Genomic DNA, 18,425 nt, shown 5'->3' with positions numbered 1-18,425 from the left:
TGGTAAACTTATATTGTTTGAATACTTAAATTTATTTTCACAGGAATGTTTTCTATTTTTCAAGTAAGATAAAACAAAAGATTAGATGACATTAGCATAAGAACACCTGCACCCATATTTTTCAGATTTAACTTGCTGAGGAGCAGACTCTGAACTAACAGTGTCAATAGCATTTGATCTGCTGTTTCTGCAAAAAGCCATCTCACGTATCTGAATATGTACAAAGGTGTCTGTGTAATAGCAATGCAAAAAAAAAAGTACTGGATGACATTATAGAACAACTACCACTTTCCAGACAAGGGCTATCCGTGTGTTCCAGAAATCAATCTAGTATCTGCCAAAGCATTGCAATGACTTTCCCATGCAGTGTAGTAGGTAAGATGGTTCCAGTTGCCTGCTTAAAGTGCAAACAGCTCACGAGGCAGCTATTTACGAGGCAGGACTGCAGCGCACTAAGTGAGTGCAGGACAGCTAATGTCACCCCCTACTGCCTTTTTTAATACTTCTGTCAGCTCAGCAACATGGCGACTGCTGCTGGAAAAAAACATGCCTGGCGTTTCTGACGGCTTCCTGCGGAGTTACATGGAGAAGAGACAGACAGCCTGAAGGCTCAAAATGAGATCAGTGCACAGAAAACATGCCTCACATTTTCATGCCTGTCTCCGTCTGCTGGAGAGAAAGGGGTGAGGGGAAAAAAAGGAGGAGGGGCAGGGAAATTAATTATGTTGTATATATAGACAATGTACCAACAGCTCTAATAGCATGATGAAGCCTTCATGTTAGAGAACATGAATGTTACCCCCAGCCACTAGAAAAGCATCAAGAAAATTTGGCAATGGTATGGAGACATAAAAATAAAATAATTATTTCTATATGTACCATTATCACAGCACTGTGATGGCTCAGTCTAAATACTCCATGTCTGACCCTTGGCTTCCACTATGGCATGCTAACTCGGGCCAACAGGGGGAATGATGCCACTGGATGAAACAGGTACACTGCAAAAGATCAGATCTTTCCAGTGCTCATGGGGGAGTAGAGAAGAAAAAGGCATGTGAAGAGAGGAAGAAAATATTTTCTCATATTCGGCAGGAAGAGATTTAAACATCACTGAACTAGCAACCTATACAAATTGGCATACTTTTCCAGAGGTAATAAATAAATTTGATCCAGGCACTGTTCTGAGCATGAGTAAAGGTGGGGAAGCAGAATATGAATTCTCAGTCTTATAATTTGCCATGTCTTAGGCAAATTCAGACAATACAATCTCACAGGTATGTGAATACTTTGGTTACATGCCTAGATTTTTTTCTGTTACTTCAAAGAGTTAATATTAAATACTCTTCAACAATAAGTCTATATAGGAGTTCATACAGAGGCTGGCAAATTGTAATTGCTCTTAGGAAACAGTGATGATGTTTACTGTAGCCTGAATAAACCTGAACCCCAAACTGAAAGGAACAGATAGGCCTCCACATCCAATTCACCCTCTAAAATGCCATCTCTCTAAAGAAAATTTTCTAGTTCATGTTTCCTACCTTTTCACTCTCTGCAAACTCCTGCAATATAATTTGTCTCTCCACACACAGTTCCAAGAAGTCTTCTGAATGGAAACTTTCATGTAGAGCAGGGAAGAACGTTAGCTGGTTACAATCCAATCCCTTCTTTTCCATATCCCTTTCTGCTCCATTTAACGTCAGCTCTCCTATATCAGTATAAAAGAGATTGCAGTTTTAGTGGCAGCAGGATGACCCAAAAGCATTTGCAATTTAGACTTTAACTCAATCTGTTCTACCTTGGGAAATAGCACTATTTTTCTGCAAAAAACAGACAAGAAAAATGTAGAATCTGTGACTGCTAAGGAAGGATGCTTAGTTCAGGGAACTAAAACCATGTAGTTGCACTTCGTCATAATTCAAACTAAATTCCTATAATCACTGATAATTAGAAAATAAAGAGAAACTGGAAATGGTAGTCTTTTGGGGACAAGCACTGAGCAGGAACAAGGAGAGACACTCGTATCTTGTCCAAGCTGTGTCCCAGGTTTTGCAACTTTATGCAGTGCACACAGTTAAGGAAGGCATGATCAGCCTTCCTAGTGAGGTAGAGTGTAACCACTTTCATGCAGAAACTACATAGTACTTCAGTCTTGTTGAACAATGAGCTCTATTCTCACTTATTTGCTAGGCCCTGTCACACTAAAAAGCATATAACAATACCGCCTATTTCCAACAGCGTACACTAAATACACTAGAAGCTTGATGTGAAGCAGCCATAAAGGTGGCTGAAATCCACAACTTTATAGACTTGGCTAGCATTTCCAAACTACAGTTCTTTCTCAATGTTGGGGTCCTTTCCCTCTCCCCATTAACTATTGACTTCTGTACCATATTTCACTCCCCGATATCCTCTTTTAATGTCTCCTGTAACAGAAAACCCGGACTTGGAAAAAGAAAAATGTTGACACAATGATCATATTTTGAAAAATCTGCTTCTACTTTGAATGCTAAATAACAATTTGACATATTAATATTCTTGATGATTTCCTTTCACTCTCCACTTTTTTAACACGTCCTTGGAAAGTTACATTTCCCATTACCACTTATCTGAGCCACCTATAGCCTGGTTTTAAATGCTGTTTCAGAGTCCATACTTTTCCTTCTGAGTTTAAGCAGTTGGAAGCTTTCCAGGTGGCCAAGAATGCTCAACACTTTCATTTCAAGATATTTTTTGCTTTGAGATCTTTCTGGTGGCAACAAGAGAGCAACAAATTCTGAAGATAGGTTATACACCACCTATAACAATTGCCTTGTTTTTCCCCCAGATGTTACAGTGACTTTTTAGTCCAGACAACTGACAATAAGGTTTTTTTCTTTAGATGAAATTCTGACCTAGAACTCCATACACTAACTCCAATTCTCTTTGGCTGTTTGTGTCTACCCTCTTGATGGTGTGATTTTAGCCCTAAAACATTACCTGGATTCATTTCAGCAGGAGAGGTTGTTTCATTTCTGTTTCCTAGGAGAACCTGAAAAGAGACTAGGTGTGACTAGAGCAGAATATGCAGAGAGGTAAACATAATTCAGAACCTTGTTGCAGAGAAAAACACAGATTTGGAACTACGTTGCAAATATATGCCTTGGAAATTCAAATAAACTTTTTTAAAAGGACCCAAAGGAACAATTAAATGTAGGAACAAATGTCAACAATTATCAAAAGGAATATTGTTTTTTCAAAGAAGACCCTGCATGAGGCCAGTTATAGGATAAAAAACACACCAACAGGTCTACAAAAAACTGCCAGAATCCAAGCTTCACATGAAAGCTGGAAATGTCCTAGAGATGGGAACCTCCTGGTATACGAAAATGCTTAAGCTTCTGGCTGGTAGAAATTGGCACTTAGACACTCAAGAGACAGACAGCAGTAAATACCCCACATATACGTTTTAATGCTTAGTTCATTCTAATTCCCCTTTTGATCATCTCTAAGAAACATAAGACTGACAGGACAGTGCAGCCTTCTGACTGGACTCTATTGCATACATTGGGAAGTGCTACGCCCATGAGATTACAAGCCAGAAAGTGTGCTTGGGTTATACTCTATCTGTCTGGGGAGATCTTATAACAGAAAGGAGGAAAAGTAATTCTGTGGCTGATAAACACATTGCAGCCCCTCTTACTCTCTCAAAACCAGACCTGTTCAGTAAGTTCTCTATGCATGTCACAGCATATTGATGAGTCAAGTGGTGAGAACCAGAGGAAAGAGGTGAATATGAAGTCACCAGCAACTGCTACAGAAATTGTGTGCCTCCTGCAAAAGCTTTCTACCTCACTCTTCATTCGCATCCTTGTTGCTCGGGTGTTTACAAGTTGAATCCTTCTTCTCATTCGTGAAGGCCCTTCGTAACAATCAAGAATCCACCGTGGCTCTAATGATCGTGATGCATCTCTCCATGGGCCCCTTCCATAGAAAAGTTGCTCCTCAAGTATCATCCAGTCCTTGGCTGCTTTGCTGTAACCACACTGCAGTATCTGTGGGACAGAACCGCCTTGTGCCACTTTTTGCACACTTCCCTCCTCCCATCCAGGATGGCATCACCCCAGTGATTCAGAGGGATCTACCCAACCTACTGGACAGGACCACTACAGAGGGAGGGCTGCAGACCAAGAAAACACAGGTCCAACCGACCACTGAAAGCATGCTGTGTGAGATGCTACTACTTAAACTAAGATACAGTGACAAATATAAGCATGTGGTAAACCTCAATCTCCTTGAAAATGGCTGCTTTCATTAGATTTCCAACTCAAAAGCAGTGAGCCATGAGAACAGCATCACAGAGCTTTTATTCACTCCATTTCTTTCTGGTAATTGTTTGTGTCAAATGGCAACAACCATGTTCATTGAAAACACAGTCTGAAAGTCTCATTCAGAAGTGTACTGTGCTTCCTCCAAGTATGGCATATATTTATTTCTACTTAGGAAGTGTGTGCAGGGAGCTGATGAGGGCACTAAGATATCAATTTAAAGGAGAGAAGAGGTGAGAATTTCAAAGAACAAAAAGCTTGTTGATCTCTGATGGCCAACCTTGAAACAGAAACAGTGAGATTTTACTGGCTATGAGCTTGAGGCCTCCTGGGAAGTTTTACTGGCTACTAAGAAAAAAAGGTCAAAGTCCTCTCTTTCATTTCTGCCATTGTGAGAGTGGAATAATTTATTTAAACCAAAGAAAAAAGGCTCCTGAAGATAAAGTGAGGAATCTGACTGGTGAGTGATGCTGTATCACACCTCAATGGTGATGTCAGGAATGCAGTATTGACTCATCAACTCTCAGCGTTCCTTTGGGCATACTCCTCATCCCACTTCTGAAATGCCCAGTTTCTCAGGGTAGTCCAAGATCATCTTTTCAGCAACAGAAAGCTGATGCATAACATTCCTGTTCTTTACCTGTATGTGGTTCTTGTGCAAAGAGGCGTATAGCTCCTGCCCAGTTCTTCGGTATCGCTCCATACATGATACAAATCCCTGGAAGAAACATTATAACACATTACACCAAGGTGCTGCAGATGTAAACTCTGTGAAGGGCAGAGGATGGCATTAGTTGATCTGTCTTTTACAAGAAAAATTAGGTAATATGGCCTGTGACTGCAAGTTTGACAGCTCTTCAGACAGTATAGTGATGAGGCCATCATCTGAAAGCAAGTTGCACACTTTCACCATGAAGATAAACATATCATGATCTTAACAAGAGTCATTAGTGGAACTACTTAAATGCAGAAAGATAACAGCAAATAAAATTTAAGGCTTCTCTTTTTGGACCTGAATTAGAACTGCAAGTAGCATAAAACCCAATTAATCTCTTTGTAGAGACCCAAATTGATATAAGGATGCATAACGATAGGCCTGCTCCTTGCTGCATAAACATAAACTGCAAAGGAACAGCCCATGTCCCCTTTTTGCAGAGAGGAAACCAACTGTTTCCAGAAACATTTTTGAGATTTAGGAGCCTAAGTCTTCTGGCAATGAGTGACCTGGAGTACAAATACACTAGTTAATGGGATTGTGATGTAGAGATGTTTAAGCCAGCGCTAGAACTGTAAATTTGTAGAGCTGACACCCATAATAACTGCTTCTGCTCCACTACAGAGCACAGACCTGCCCTAAACCCCAGTGTTACTCAGGTGTTTCTGGTAATATAAGTTTTCCAAAGCAGTCTGACAGAACTTCCTGGCCATCTTTCTTTTCCTTCCAGAATGCACTAGACTCACAGAACAGTGAACTCGCATTAAGAGTCATACATTTCATCTGCTGTTTTATTGGAACTAACTTCTCAAGCTAAGGGTCTCTGTGCAAGTACAAGACTGATGAACTGCTGTCATGAAATTACAAGTCGCAGTCCCTACTCTGCAAACAAATTGTTATGTGATCTTCAGCAAGACATGCTATTGCCCTAGACCACTACCTCTCCAACCACAAGCCAGAGACTATAATACTAACCTCAGAGTAACAAATGCTAAAATAATGAACAATGGTCTACTGTGTACGATCCTTAAACTTAGAGAGTAGGGAAACGAAACAGGTTTCATTCTCTTAACTACTCCACCAAAACCCAAAACCCAAGGTTTGGAGGTCACAAAGTTCACAAAGCCAAGATCTAGACAGAACACATACCAGAGAATTTCAAAGAGCACTTCCTATCTGAGCCTCCCTTTTGAAAAGATCAGCAGAAACATTATTAAACTCAATGGAATATCTCAGGTGCCAAATCATCATGCAAATAACTACAAAATACAACCTAGGATATTCATTATCATACTAATTCATCAAATTTAAACTTTAATCAAAGACAAACTTCCAGCTTTGAAAATGCTAGGCTTGTTCCTCACTTTCTCCTAGCCATATATGAAATTCTGGGTACCAAAGAGACTTGAAGTAAAGTGTTCTCATGACATTTATTTTGCCTGATCAGAGAGACAAAGCATTTGGAAAGACTACGTGTATAACTGAAGCACTGAACAACTGCAGAGTAAGCTACTGGCTTGTTTTATCTTGTTTTTTTCCCGCATGACATCCTTGTCTCTAAATTGGAGAGACATCAATTTGATACATGGACCACTCGGTGGATAAAAAACTGGCTCGATGGCCGCACGCAAAGAGTTGTGGTAAATGGTTCGATGTCCAGTTGGAAACCTGTAACGAGTGGTGTCCCTCAGGGATCGGTGTTGGGACCGGTCCTGTTCAACATCTTTGTCGGCGACATGGACAGTGGGATTGAGTGCGCCCTCAGCAAGTTTGCCGACGACACCAAGCTGTGTGGTTTGGTTGATACGCTGGAGGGAAGGGATGCCATCCAGAGGGACCTTGACACGCTTGTGAGGTGGGCTGATACCAGCCTTATGAAATTTAACCAAGCCAAGTGCAAGGTCCTACACCTGGGTCAGGGCAATCCCAGGCACTGCTACAGGTTGGGCTGAGAAGAGATTCAGAGCAGCCCTGCAGAAAAGGATTTGGGGGTGTTGGTTGATGAGAAGCTTAACATGAGCCGGCAGTGTGCACTTGCAGCCCAGAAAGCCAATCGTATCCTGGGCTGCATCAAAAGAAGCGTGACCAGCAGGTCGAAGGAGGTGATCCTGCCCCTCTACTCTGCTCTTGTGAGACCTCACTCGGAGTACTGTGTACAGTTCTGGTGTCCTCACCATAAAAAGGACATGGAGCTGTTGGAGCGAGTCCAGAGGAGGGCCACGAGGATGGTAAGAGGGCTGGAGCACCTCCCATATGAAGACAGGCTGAGAGAGTTGGGGCTGTTCAGCCTGGACAAGAGAAGGCTGCGTGGAGACCTCATAGCAGCCTTCCAGTATCTGAAGGGGGCCTACAAGGATGCTGGAGAGGGACGCTTCATTAGGGACTGTAGTGGTAGGACAAGGGGGAATGGCTTCAAACTTAAACAGGGGAAGTTTAGATTAGATAGAAGGAAGAAGTTCTTTACAGTGAGGGTGGTGAGGCACTGGAATGGGTTGCCCAGGGAGGTTGTGGATGCTCCATCCCTGGCGGTGTTCAAGGCCAGGTTGGACAGAGCCTTGGACCACGTGGTTTAGGACAAGGTGTCCCTGCCCATGGCAGGGGGGTTGGAACTAGATGATCTTAAGGTCCTTTCCAACCCTTACTATTCTATGATTCTATGATTCTATGATTCTATCTTATTGCATGAAGGTAACTGAAGAACCAGCACAGGACTCTGCTTTAACAGGCTGTCCAACACTGATGGGACTTTCTACAATCATAAAGTCATAGAATGGTTAGGGTCGGAAGGGACCTTAAGATCATCTAGTTCCAATCCCCCTGCCATGGGCAGGGACACTTCACACTAGACCATGTTCCCAAGGCTCTGTCCAACCTCACCTTGAATGCTGCCAGGGATGGAGCATTTAACACTTCTTTGGGCAACCCGTTCCAGTGCCTCACCACCCTCACAGTAAAGAACTTCCTCCTTATATCTAACCTGAACTTTCCCTGTTTAAATTGAAACCCTTACCCTTTGTCCTACCACTACAGCCCCTGATGAAGAGTCCCTATCTGTTATCCTTGTAAGCCTCCTTCAGATATTGGAAGGCTGCTATGAGGTCTCCGCACAGCCTTCTCTTTTCTGTGTTTCCATGATGCCAATGATATCATATCCCTGCAGACATGCACACATCTCTAATTGCTCTTGCTTATTCCTCATACTAGAAGTGTTTGTATACAGGCATCTGAGCCGAGCTCTGAGCATCGCTCCAAGAATTCATTATAGGTGCTGACATCTGACTGGTAGTTTTGGGATGGATCAGTGCCCCAACAAATCTAGTTTAAAGCTGCCCTGACCAGCCTGGCAAGTCTCCTGCCAAAGCAGCTCTTCCCATTCTTTGTCAGACTGGCTCCATCAGCTTCCAGCAGACCTGGCCTCCCAAAGGAAGTCCCATGGTGTAAGTAACCAATCGCCTGATTTGTAACTAAAACCCAAGTAACTAAACCCCACTCTTGTAACTCAGACTTTTCTACGCAAACACAAGGATAGCTACTACAGGAGAGGTTAGAGTGCCATTCCAAGGCTCTCATGCCCATCTAAACTTCCCTGACAAAGGTGAGATTGCTATGAGTCACAGCACAAGGCTAAACTGGCTGTGAAAGTCCCAGCCACTCACTACGTAAAGCCATGGATCAGATGGGTAACTTTTAAATGCATGGACTCTGTGCCACGCTGGCAGTGATTCCTCACAGCAAACTATCTAGCTGCTGCTTGCACTGTTGCTATAATTAAGTTAACACACAAGGTCTATGTGGCGTGCCGATTACTGCTGGCTGCCAGCCAGGCCTGTGCCCCTGCCGCGAAGTCACATTTATTGGTGTTTCCCTGCAGGAAGCTCCTGTTTTTATACTGATGAAAGTCATTACATTTTTGTTTGTTTAAAGCATCATTAAACCTGTAATCACAGTTGTGGCCTCACAAAACTATTCCATAATTCACATAAAACTCCCATAAAGGCTGACCTAGAAAGCAACAGCATCTCTGTGCTGTTGAGCTGGGCTCAGTACAGGAGAAAAGCCGAGATCTCAGCTCCATATGGACACAGGGTAAAAGCCATTCAGAATAGACAACCAATTCCTACAGGTATTAACAACCATTCGGATACCCACAGGCTATTCGAGCCTAGTCAGTGCTCTACTGCCAGCTGTTTCAAAGTTGCTTGTAGTTTGTATTTTGCTCGTGGTCACCGATCAGACCCCTAAGGTCAAAGCCCCCATTGAAAAGATTCTCACAGACTTTACTGACCCAGCTTCTAGCCTTTGAAACATATGAAGGGTCCTGAGAAGGAAAAATTCCACTAGTCACATCTGGTGAACTGAAGACTAACCATTTTGGCTTCTGAATGCTACATCTAGACATCTTCAACCACATGAGCATGCCCCTGATGATTGTCCTCACAGGAAAACCACCTGGTTGTAAAATGAAATGAACAGTTAACAAAATTGGAGGTCTCTGTGATTGGAAAAAACCCCTAACAAACAAAACCCAACAAAACTAACAAACAAAACCAAAACCTGACAAAGATATCCAATAAACATGGAGAATATAGATCAGGCTGTTGTTTATGAAGTGTTCAGTCAGAGCAATTACACTGTAATACTTAAGGAACAACGAGTTCAAACAAGTTTCTAACAAACAGTTTCCATTAAAAATTGTAGGTGGTTATCCTTTAAAATGGCAAGCCTTTATTTAGTAGATAAAATACAATAGTGCCACACTGTAGTATCTATCTTGAACAAAACAATATGCCAGCTTTGATACTTGTAGTATTGGTAACATAACATAAGTTGTGAGTTTTATATACAGAAAAGCAGGTGTAAATGCAAGAAGTATGATTTGCATTCTAGGAAAGAGCAGACTAAAAGGCCATATTGATCCATCCTTTCAAAAATATCTGAGTATGTTCTCATGCTTTAATTATTTTTTATACATACTTCTCTACTTTGCAGCCTTAGACAATCACATTCTAAGTAGAATCAGGTCGTTTTACTGCCTCAGATTCCACAGCCAATATTTAGAGCTTGAAAAAGTGATGGAGTTTATAAGCTATTTCCCCATTAAAAAAACCCAAACCACAGAATCAAAACCCATTTCTCCTCTTGCTGTATGGAGACCTCATGCAAATAGGACAGAAAATGATCATCATTGGGGAAAGGTAAAACCAGCAAGGAGAAATATGCTGTCAAACAAAGAAATTCGCATGCAAAAAAAAAAAATCCAAAACAAAACCAGAGAGTGGATTTTCTATAATTTCTTTCAACTAAAGCAGTTGAAAGGCTGCTTGTAATAAGAGGTAGTTGAAATAAAAAAAGTAAAAAAAAAAAAAAAAAAAAAGTTGAGGTGTGACTTCTAAGTTAACAATTCTTTACTGAGCTCTGGAATGTTTTATGTCTGATTTTTTATTATTTTTATATATATATATCACTTAACACTCCTGCACCCCATAAATATTCAGGCTTGCCATAATAAACTCACATTGCATGATACACACACCACATATGCCACAGTTCATTCTGAAAGAAACATTATGTCATTGGAGCTTTGCAGTTTGAGGCTGTCCTTGGGGAATTAAAGGCTATGTGTTGTATTACAGAACACACATGCACACAAAAGTATGTGCCAAAACTCTTAATAAATAAAAATAAACCCCAAGGCAAAACGGTTTTGGACTTGGAAGAGCTCAAGGAAAGCCCAGATATCCAGGTCCCTCACTGTGCCAAGTAAATAATCCTATGGATGATAAGTGAGAATACCCATAAACTTGTTTTGATGCATGCGTTTTAGTAATCTCTTAGTGAGGACTAGAACTAGTGATATTAGTTTACAACCTTAGCTCTTCTGAGCGAAATAAATATTATAAATATACAAGCACACACAGTAAAAGCATTCAGACAGCATTGCAACTATAACTAAAATATCTACTCTTGTACAACACTTTTCACTGGTACATCTCAGAGATCTTTATGAAACAGGTCAATTTTTTTAGCTTAAAGATGGGGAAACTAAGATGAGTTTCTGAAACATCCTGTCACTATGACCTGGTTGCAGGTGGAGGGGGTTTGGTGATGGGGCAAACCCAACCTGAATTAATTTGAAGTAGCCTGATAGACTAATAAAGAGGATGCATATGGTGACAACATGCAGTAGTGAGAGGGAGAAACAATTTGATGAACCAATTTGGAAATCCCTTCTACTCTTATGTTCCCAGTGCCAGATCATATTCTAATGCAGCTGATTTACCAGATATTAAATCTTACATCACAAGAAGAGTCTACATATTTTTTTCCTCTAACCTGGGCTTTCACAATTCTACATGGAAGTTTCTTGATCTAATTACACCTATTAAAGCAATCACTAGGTTTTAAGAAAATATTCCATGGGCACAGAAAAATGGAAAAGCACGTAAAGAGCTCTCAGTGACTGAACAAACTTCATGCAAATAGTATATGTGACAGTGGCAAAGAGTTTATGCATGGCAGAAACAGATTCAAGAAATAACTGTGTTTCAGGATACGTTTAGGCATATACTTCACAACTCATGTACAGGTTGTCTGCTACCAAAGAGAGGCAAATTTGCCTTTAACCCAAGCATTTAAGGCATAAACATACAGACAATACACATCACCTAAACTTTGAAAGTAACAATTAAACATGCTTAAAACCTCTATGGGTGATGATTGCAATAGAGGGAAACAGGAAATTAGCATCATTAGAATGAGAAAAATGACACAATACTAATGTGATACACTCATCCCACCTTGAATCAAACAGAAAATCTGCATTTTTTGATGAAGAACACTAAGAAAATGCCATTTTACAAAGAGCAAACTGTTGAGTTTTACTTAAGTATGTATCTCCCAGCAGCGATGCAGCATTGCTCCTCTTGACAGCCCCACATCCCAGCCCTGTCCCTCTGGACTTCAAGCACTAGCCAGCATGGATCTCCTGCCACCAATGATGTGACTTAGTCAGGAAGGAGACATTTTCTCATAAAAGTGATTGATTTTTGCAGTCACCATCTAAAGCCAATTATCTTTTTAATGGAAAGTTCCTAAACCGCTGAGACTTACATAGCTACAGAGTCAGATTATCAGCAGTTAAATTTTGAGCATAAGCTCTTTTGAGGTCTGAAAACTATCTTGTATTCACTTCAGTTCTCATGCTCCTGCTTTTTCCACACATTTAACCAGATTTTCCCCTCCTGACATGCACAATTAAAGCCCAATACCTCTGGTCCTTTCCTACTAAATCAGAGAGAATAAATAAATCCTTTCTTCATCAGCATCACAAGCAGAGGATACAGTTACAGCTAGCATGGCAGTTTTACAGAGAAGAATCCAAGTGTTATAGTAAATTACAATAGCTGGGTGAAGTTTCCAATTTGTTGTATTCAGATAGAGGGACAAAGTGCATAACATCTCCAAATCTACTGCTGCTACTGAATCTAACATGGTGAATTAGAGACACGGCTGCCCTGTGCAAACAATAACCCACCCATCTTGTGATTAGACTACTTTTTAAGTAATTGACTATGCACTAGGAAGTGGGTAGGTTCATTTCTAAAGAGGAAAAACGATTCATTAGTCACCAGGTAACAAGCATTAAGCTAAGGCAGATAACATTTTCCTTAGCAGATTAAAGAGCAGTTTGTGCTAGTCCTTCGCGTACACTCTCCACACTAAGGATTGTTTGCAGACTCTTTTGAATCACAAAATTGTTATTGCCATGTGGGTTTTATTGTTGCTTTGCCAAAATTCATTTAGCTTTTCAACAGACTGTAGTTCCAGCGGTTAAGTGTTGCATGGAAGCTTTGTGCCTCAACCCGCTAGGAGGTTAATGCACAGTGCCAACTGCTCCTAAGGATCATGGATGGATTCCTGGCATCACCAGTTGGTTGGGGAATAGCAAACTTGATGAGAAAAACCTCAATTTTTCAGTGCATAACAAATGTACCCACACACAGGGGTGGGTTTCAAGACGATAAACCTGAAGTATAGTGTTCATATATTGAGACTTCCACACTATTTATCAGCTAAACTCAGGCAGCACAGAAGCAGCAGTACATCTACAGCAAATATATATGTGTATGTATGTATATAATGCGTGCATACACACACTCCTTCAACAGATGATACTACTGAAGAAGTGAATTCCTGGGAGAACCAGTAACTTGTCCCCTAATCACAAAAAACACAACAGGAAGCAAGACATGTTTGTTCTTTAATCTTATCTCTGAGAAATATTTCTGTGACTTTGAGATAATTCACTCAACGTCCTGAGGACTCAGTTTCCACCCTGTTACAGCAGAGGTATTACCTTTTACCTCTAGTGGCAGGTGAAGGTCAGAATTTGGCATTATGTGGAATAGCAATGGGGTCACTGAATCATGGCTTTTATTTAATAAATATGTGCACTTCTAATCCTTTAGCTAACGAAAGAATTTTGTAAACATTAGCATATGCTTTGAGTTCAGAGTACAGAATACAAAGAAACATCTCTTCCCTGGTCCCTAAAATTGTAAGTTTTTCTAAAATGACATGCATTTAAAGGTGACAAGATGACTTCTGGAGTTTTTTAGTGCCTGTAGAACAATCCTGGACTCTACAAGCAGAGAGCATGAATGGAACACAGATAGGCATAACCAAGCTTTATCTTTAATTTGGCTAACAAGGATGAGAACAAGAAATCAATGGTCACAGGCTTCAGCACAGGGTAGGGAACTATACACCCACTTAGAAGAAACATTAAATTTCATCTTGCAGAGATTTCTATGACCTCCCTTGATTTCCTGTTCTCTACTCGCATGTACCACCATCCAGTCCACACTCTTCACAGTTTTCGGTCCCTGCTGTCTTATATACAAACTTACACTTAATTTTTTGGGCACCCAGACTCCTGTGTGCATTTTATACTGCTCCCTGCATGAGATAAGACACAATATATAAAATCGTAACTTGTTGATAAGCAAGTTTATTCATAATTCTTCTCCTTATAAAGATTTCTAATAATAACTAGCATGATTAAAAAACTGCATTCTTTTATTTTAAAAATAGAACAAATATAGAACTTATAAAATAATGAATAATGAAAAATTATTTTATTGTGGGAAACTGTGGATAAGAATGTTGCTTCCACCCGAAGTTTTAAAACAAAAATGTAAGTTTGATTCAGTTTAAATTTCTGCTTCAGGCTTCTGAATCAAACAATCCATATAAAGCAACTTAATTAAAACAATTTATTTCAGAAATTTTTAGAAATAAAATGACATATTTGATCCAAAAAATATGAAAAAATATTTGTCTTCCTATATATTCAGCAAAGAAAAATAATTCTGTTTCAGCATCTAGCACTTGTTTCTGGGTTTTCCTGAAAACAAATAAAACTCTGCTTTTATCCACATTAACACCATTCAACTCTTTTGGCAACACCTCTGTTATGTGAAAATAAAGCTCTGCAACTAGCAGCTCTTGAAAGATGAGATTTCAATACCAACAGCTTTAAACATTTAACTCTACACACTAATCTCTAGCTTGAAAGGCAGAAGTATATTTAAAAAAAGTATGCTGGAAGCAAAAAGAAAACATCTTTTTATAAATTTTTTAATTAAATGAAGGGACTTAACTGCCATAGGACACCACTGAGTTTAAAATCACAGAACTTCCTCTGACCGCTTACCCACAAAAAGTTTTGGAAGGGATATTATGTCTTCTATCTCAGGTTTTAACATGAAACTGATATAGATCAAGAAAGAAACAATTTTGCTAAGATAAACTTTCTACTGTGCATTGTGCTGTCATACACCATCTCCTGTAACAACCAGTACTGGATTTTTAGGGGTCAGACTGTGGGGAGAGTGGCTTGTGGATCTGAGTCAGCCTAATAATTTATATTCATCGACATACAACCTTTATATTTCAACTTCTCTGATAAACAGTTATCTTCAATGCATTTATTTCAGAAAGTTCAGTGATTTGTATTACTTAAAATCAGATAGCTCTGCATTTGATGTTATCGTGCAGTTCTTATCTAACTTACTGACCTGCTGAATTATTTCTTTATGATCTTGTAAACAATCTGAAAATGATAAATGAGCAGTGTGTCAGATATGTGCTTAAAAGGACATAAAAATTTCTTTGTTCAAAGTTAAAGAAACTTCTTCCAGCTTGCTGCAGCATACTGTAATTTAGCTTTGAGCCAGTTATTAAACAAGACAATAATATTATAATGGAAATTGTTTAATATACATCATTAATAGTAAAGTGCCTACTTTCATCAAAGTAAAAAAATGTGTGCTATGAGCAGTTTTGAAATGAATATTTGATGCCAAACTTCCCTTGTGCATCTAATGACATGCTAATTTACATTTTAATTACTTCCTAAGAAATCTAAGCATTTGTTGACAGAAGAACATAATGTCAACTTCATGGTGCACTGTTGGTGGATAGTTAATGAACTTAATTAGACAATTAGTGATGTTAACTATCCTTCTATTATGAAGATAAAGATGTTATACAAACGATGCACTATTCAAAGGAATATCATTATGTTTGCTTATTTTAACTTAGTTCACTTGAAAAGCTGATAAAAGCCCAAGTAAGTGGTGAGAAAAATATTTAAGTGATGACTGTGATTTTGTTTCAAATATTTCTATCATCTTCTTCATTTCAGCTATCACAAACTAAGTTGAGCTTGTCCTTCCTTCATCCTAAATTAGCAAGCTTTTTTTGTTCAAGGCCGCCCTGAAATAGATTTTGTGTCTGACAGTGACTTAAGTCTCAGCCAAGAGGTCTTTTCTTGAAGCTCCTGACTCCAGAAAGTAATTCACAGGGATAAAGAAGGCTCTCACTGACATTTTGAATGCAGTTATCTTTTACAGATTTGCTGTGGGTTTAACAATCTAGCTGTTACTTACAAAAGTAAGCACAAGAGATGGGCTCTTACTATAAAGTCAACTAAAGAAATATTAATCACTCCTAGTAAAGCCAAACTTTGCACCCAGTATTTTCTGGTTCATAGAGCTACACCGTTAAAAGCTTTTTTGCTCTTAGCTCTGCAGTGACATTGCATACACTAAGGGCAGCAAAGCAGAAACCAAGCTATCCATCAAACTGTTCAAAAATCCTCAAGAGTTCAAAGGCTGCCTTCCCCCATCATTTAACTAGGAGGAATTCTCTTGCAATGGACAGAGTGACAAAACTAGCACAAAGGAGGTCAGATGCTGGCTCTTTATCTATAGCTGTCTTTACAAGTGTATTTTTGCTGACCAAAATCCTACCATAAAGTTTCTGGTTTTGCAATTATAAGTTAGAAGGTCTCAGTTAACCTCTTCATTCTGAAGTTTGGGGTTAAAAATACCTTTTCTATTTTGTTCTCTCAAGGTACATGGGTCTCTGGCATAAAGGAATGTAATTAACGAACCAAAACAGAAGAGGACAAGCATGATCAGGCCTTCTGTAAAACTCGGGAGGCTCTATATTTCTTGTATAGAAGAACAACTACATCTACACTCCTGAAGCAGTATGTCCTTACAGTCATGAGAAGTATGCTGCTTGTACCCTTGCTCAGGCACTCATCCTCAGGAAGAACCTCAGGACACTGCATGGTAGAAGCTGTTGACTGATTTACAGCTTACTGAAACATGACTGCTACAGTGCTCCCTTGCTGCTTTTGCAGCTTGTTGAAGATGACAAAAACAATCAGACACTGATAACCTAAAAATTAAATACATATCCTAAATATGGATATAGAGACTGGGAGGAAGAGAGGACAAAGAGCAAGAGACAGAAAGTCTCACTTTGAAACAGGAAAGTAAATGATTTGGAAACCTTTGGCGTTGCATTCAGTCTTATACACCCTCCTGCTGGCAAATTTACCTGTCACCTGTAAGCATTAAAAAATCTGACTTTGTACAGTGCTCCTCTTGCTCCTCCATGGCTACTTAGACTTCCAAGAAAGCACAAAAAAGCAATTACCAGAGCAGATCATTGCCATTCTACTACCAGAAATGTGATCATGCTTTTGCTTCTGAATGACTGTACCTTCCAGACAAAGCCCAGATCACAGCATGAGATAGCAAAGTGGATTCAGAAATATGGGGAAAATACAACTCCATTTGATTGCCAATTCTGACATTTGTCACCAAATTGCAGAGAATTGCTTCGCTGGTGCTGGAGATCCTGAGTGAAAGTACAGCAGAAACATGGGGCCTGACCCTTTGCTACAGTAAATAGTCTGAATTCTGCCTTTTTTTCCAGATTGAGAATTTGGTCTCAAAAGTGCTCTTGCTGTCTTGTAAATGACAACAGGGAAAAAGTTAATAGTTTTGAAGGAGGTGTTTTGTTTGCTGAGTTTTTGCTTTGTTTGTTGGTTTGGGGTTTTTTTTGCTATTTTTTAATCTGCAGCAAATGCTGCTACTGCTTGAACTTCTTAATTTGATCCCTTTATTGACTGAAAATCAACAAATAATGCAGTAACCAACTCATTTCTTCTTTCTATTGGGCAAAGCTTTGAAATCCTGGCTGAATTTCTGCACTTTTGTCAAAATTAATAAGTTTTGCTCAGTTAGGAAAAATCATGCTTAGCTCTTGGTAAATGTAAAGATTTTTTATTTCACTACGGGATTTAAATGCTTTGTCTCTCAATATGTAGTTCATACTGCTACTTGTCCTTGTATCACAATGTTTCAGCCAGGTACCTATTGCTGTAGGACATATAGGTCCATACTAGTAGTAGTGAAGACAGAGGCCAGTATCTGAAGATTTTTCCCCAAGTGAATACAGAAGGCACCTGAGACACAGCAGATTATTCAAAATCACATTACACCACTTTAGAAAGTGACTACCTAAGTGAGGTCAAAAATAATGAGTTAAAAGCACAAATACCATGCACTTTTAATGTAACTTGTGCTCCCCACTTCCTTTGATACACTAATTTTCACTTTATACCTTACTTGTGAAGCGTACAAAGAAAGAAGGATGTCAAGGAGCAAAGAAATTAATTTCTTCCTCTTAGATTTCATCTCTCTGAAAAGTGCATCAAACTCTTTCAAAGATAGGCTGGAGGGAGAAAGGGAAAGAGGGAGAAGAACATTTGGAACTGTAGTTTCATATCTCATTGAGAGGAACAATTTGTCAGAGCTGTGGAGCTGTCAGTCTTTGACATGATAAGGAATAACACCAAATGAGTAATGTTTCCTCCAAACCCAGCTCCTTTAATTACAAACCGCTTCCTTGCAGAAGAGAGACAGAAGATGCAGAAACACCAATTTCATGCACTTGTGCCTGAATAATGTCTCCACGCTGCCTTTTCCAGATGGCAACCTTTTCACTAGAGGAACTAATGATGTGGGCATATTTAGGGAAAAACC

General features: G+C 39.5%; 1 protein-coding gene across 1 annotated transcript in view; it reads right to left on the bottom strand.

The window, feature by feature from the left end:
- WDFY4 (WDFY family member 4) overlaps positions 1–18,425 on the bottom strand; it is a 137,979-nt gene that overhangs the window by 55,434 nt on the left and 64,120 nt on the right. The window contains exons 40-43 of the mRNA XM_030488245.1: positions 4,945–5,022; positions 3,828–4,031; positions 2,977–3,028; positions 1,539–1,705 (exon numbers count right to left, since the gene is read on the bottom strand). Of these exons, the coding sequence (XP_030344105.1) occupies positions 1,539–1,705; positions 2,977–3,028; positions 3,828–4,031; positions 4,945–5,022 (501 nt within the window). The remainder of the gene's footprint in view (positions 1–1,538; positions 1,706–2,976; positions 3,029–3,827; positions 4,032–4,944; positions 5,023–18,425) is intronic.

The sequence above is a fragment of the Strigops habroptila genome, chromosome 5, assembly GCF_004027225.2.
Source record: "Strigops habroptila isolate Jane chromosome 5, bStrHab1.2.pri, whole genome shotgun sequence".
NCBI classification, from domain to species: domain Eukaryota; kingdom Metazoa; phylum Chordata; class Aves; order Psittaciformes; family Psittacidae; genus Strigops; species Strigops habroptila.
This window is presented reverse-complemented; position numbering and strand designations above follow the sequence as displayed.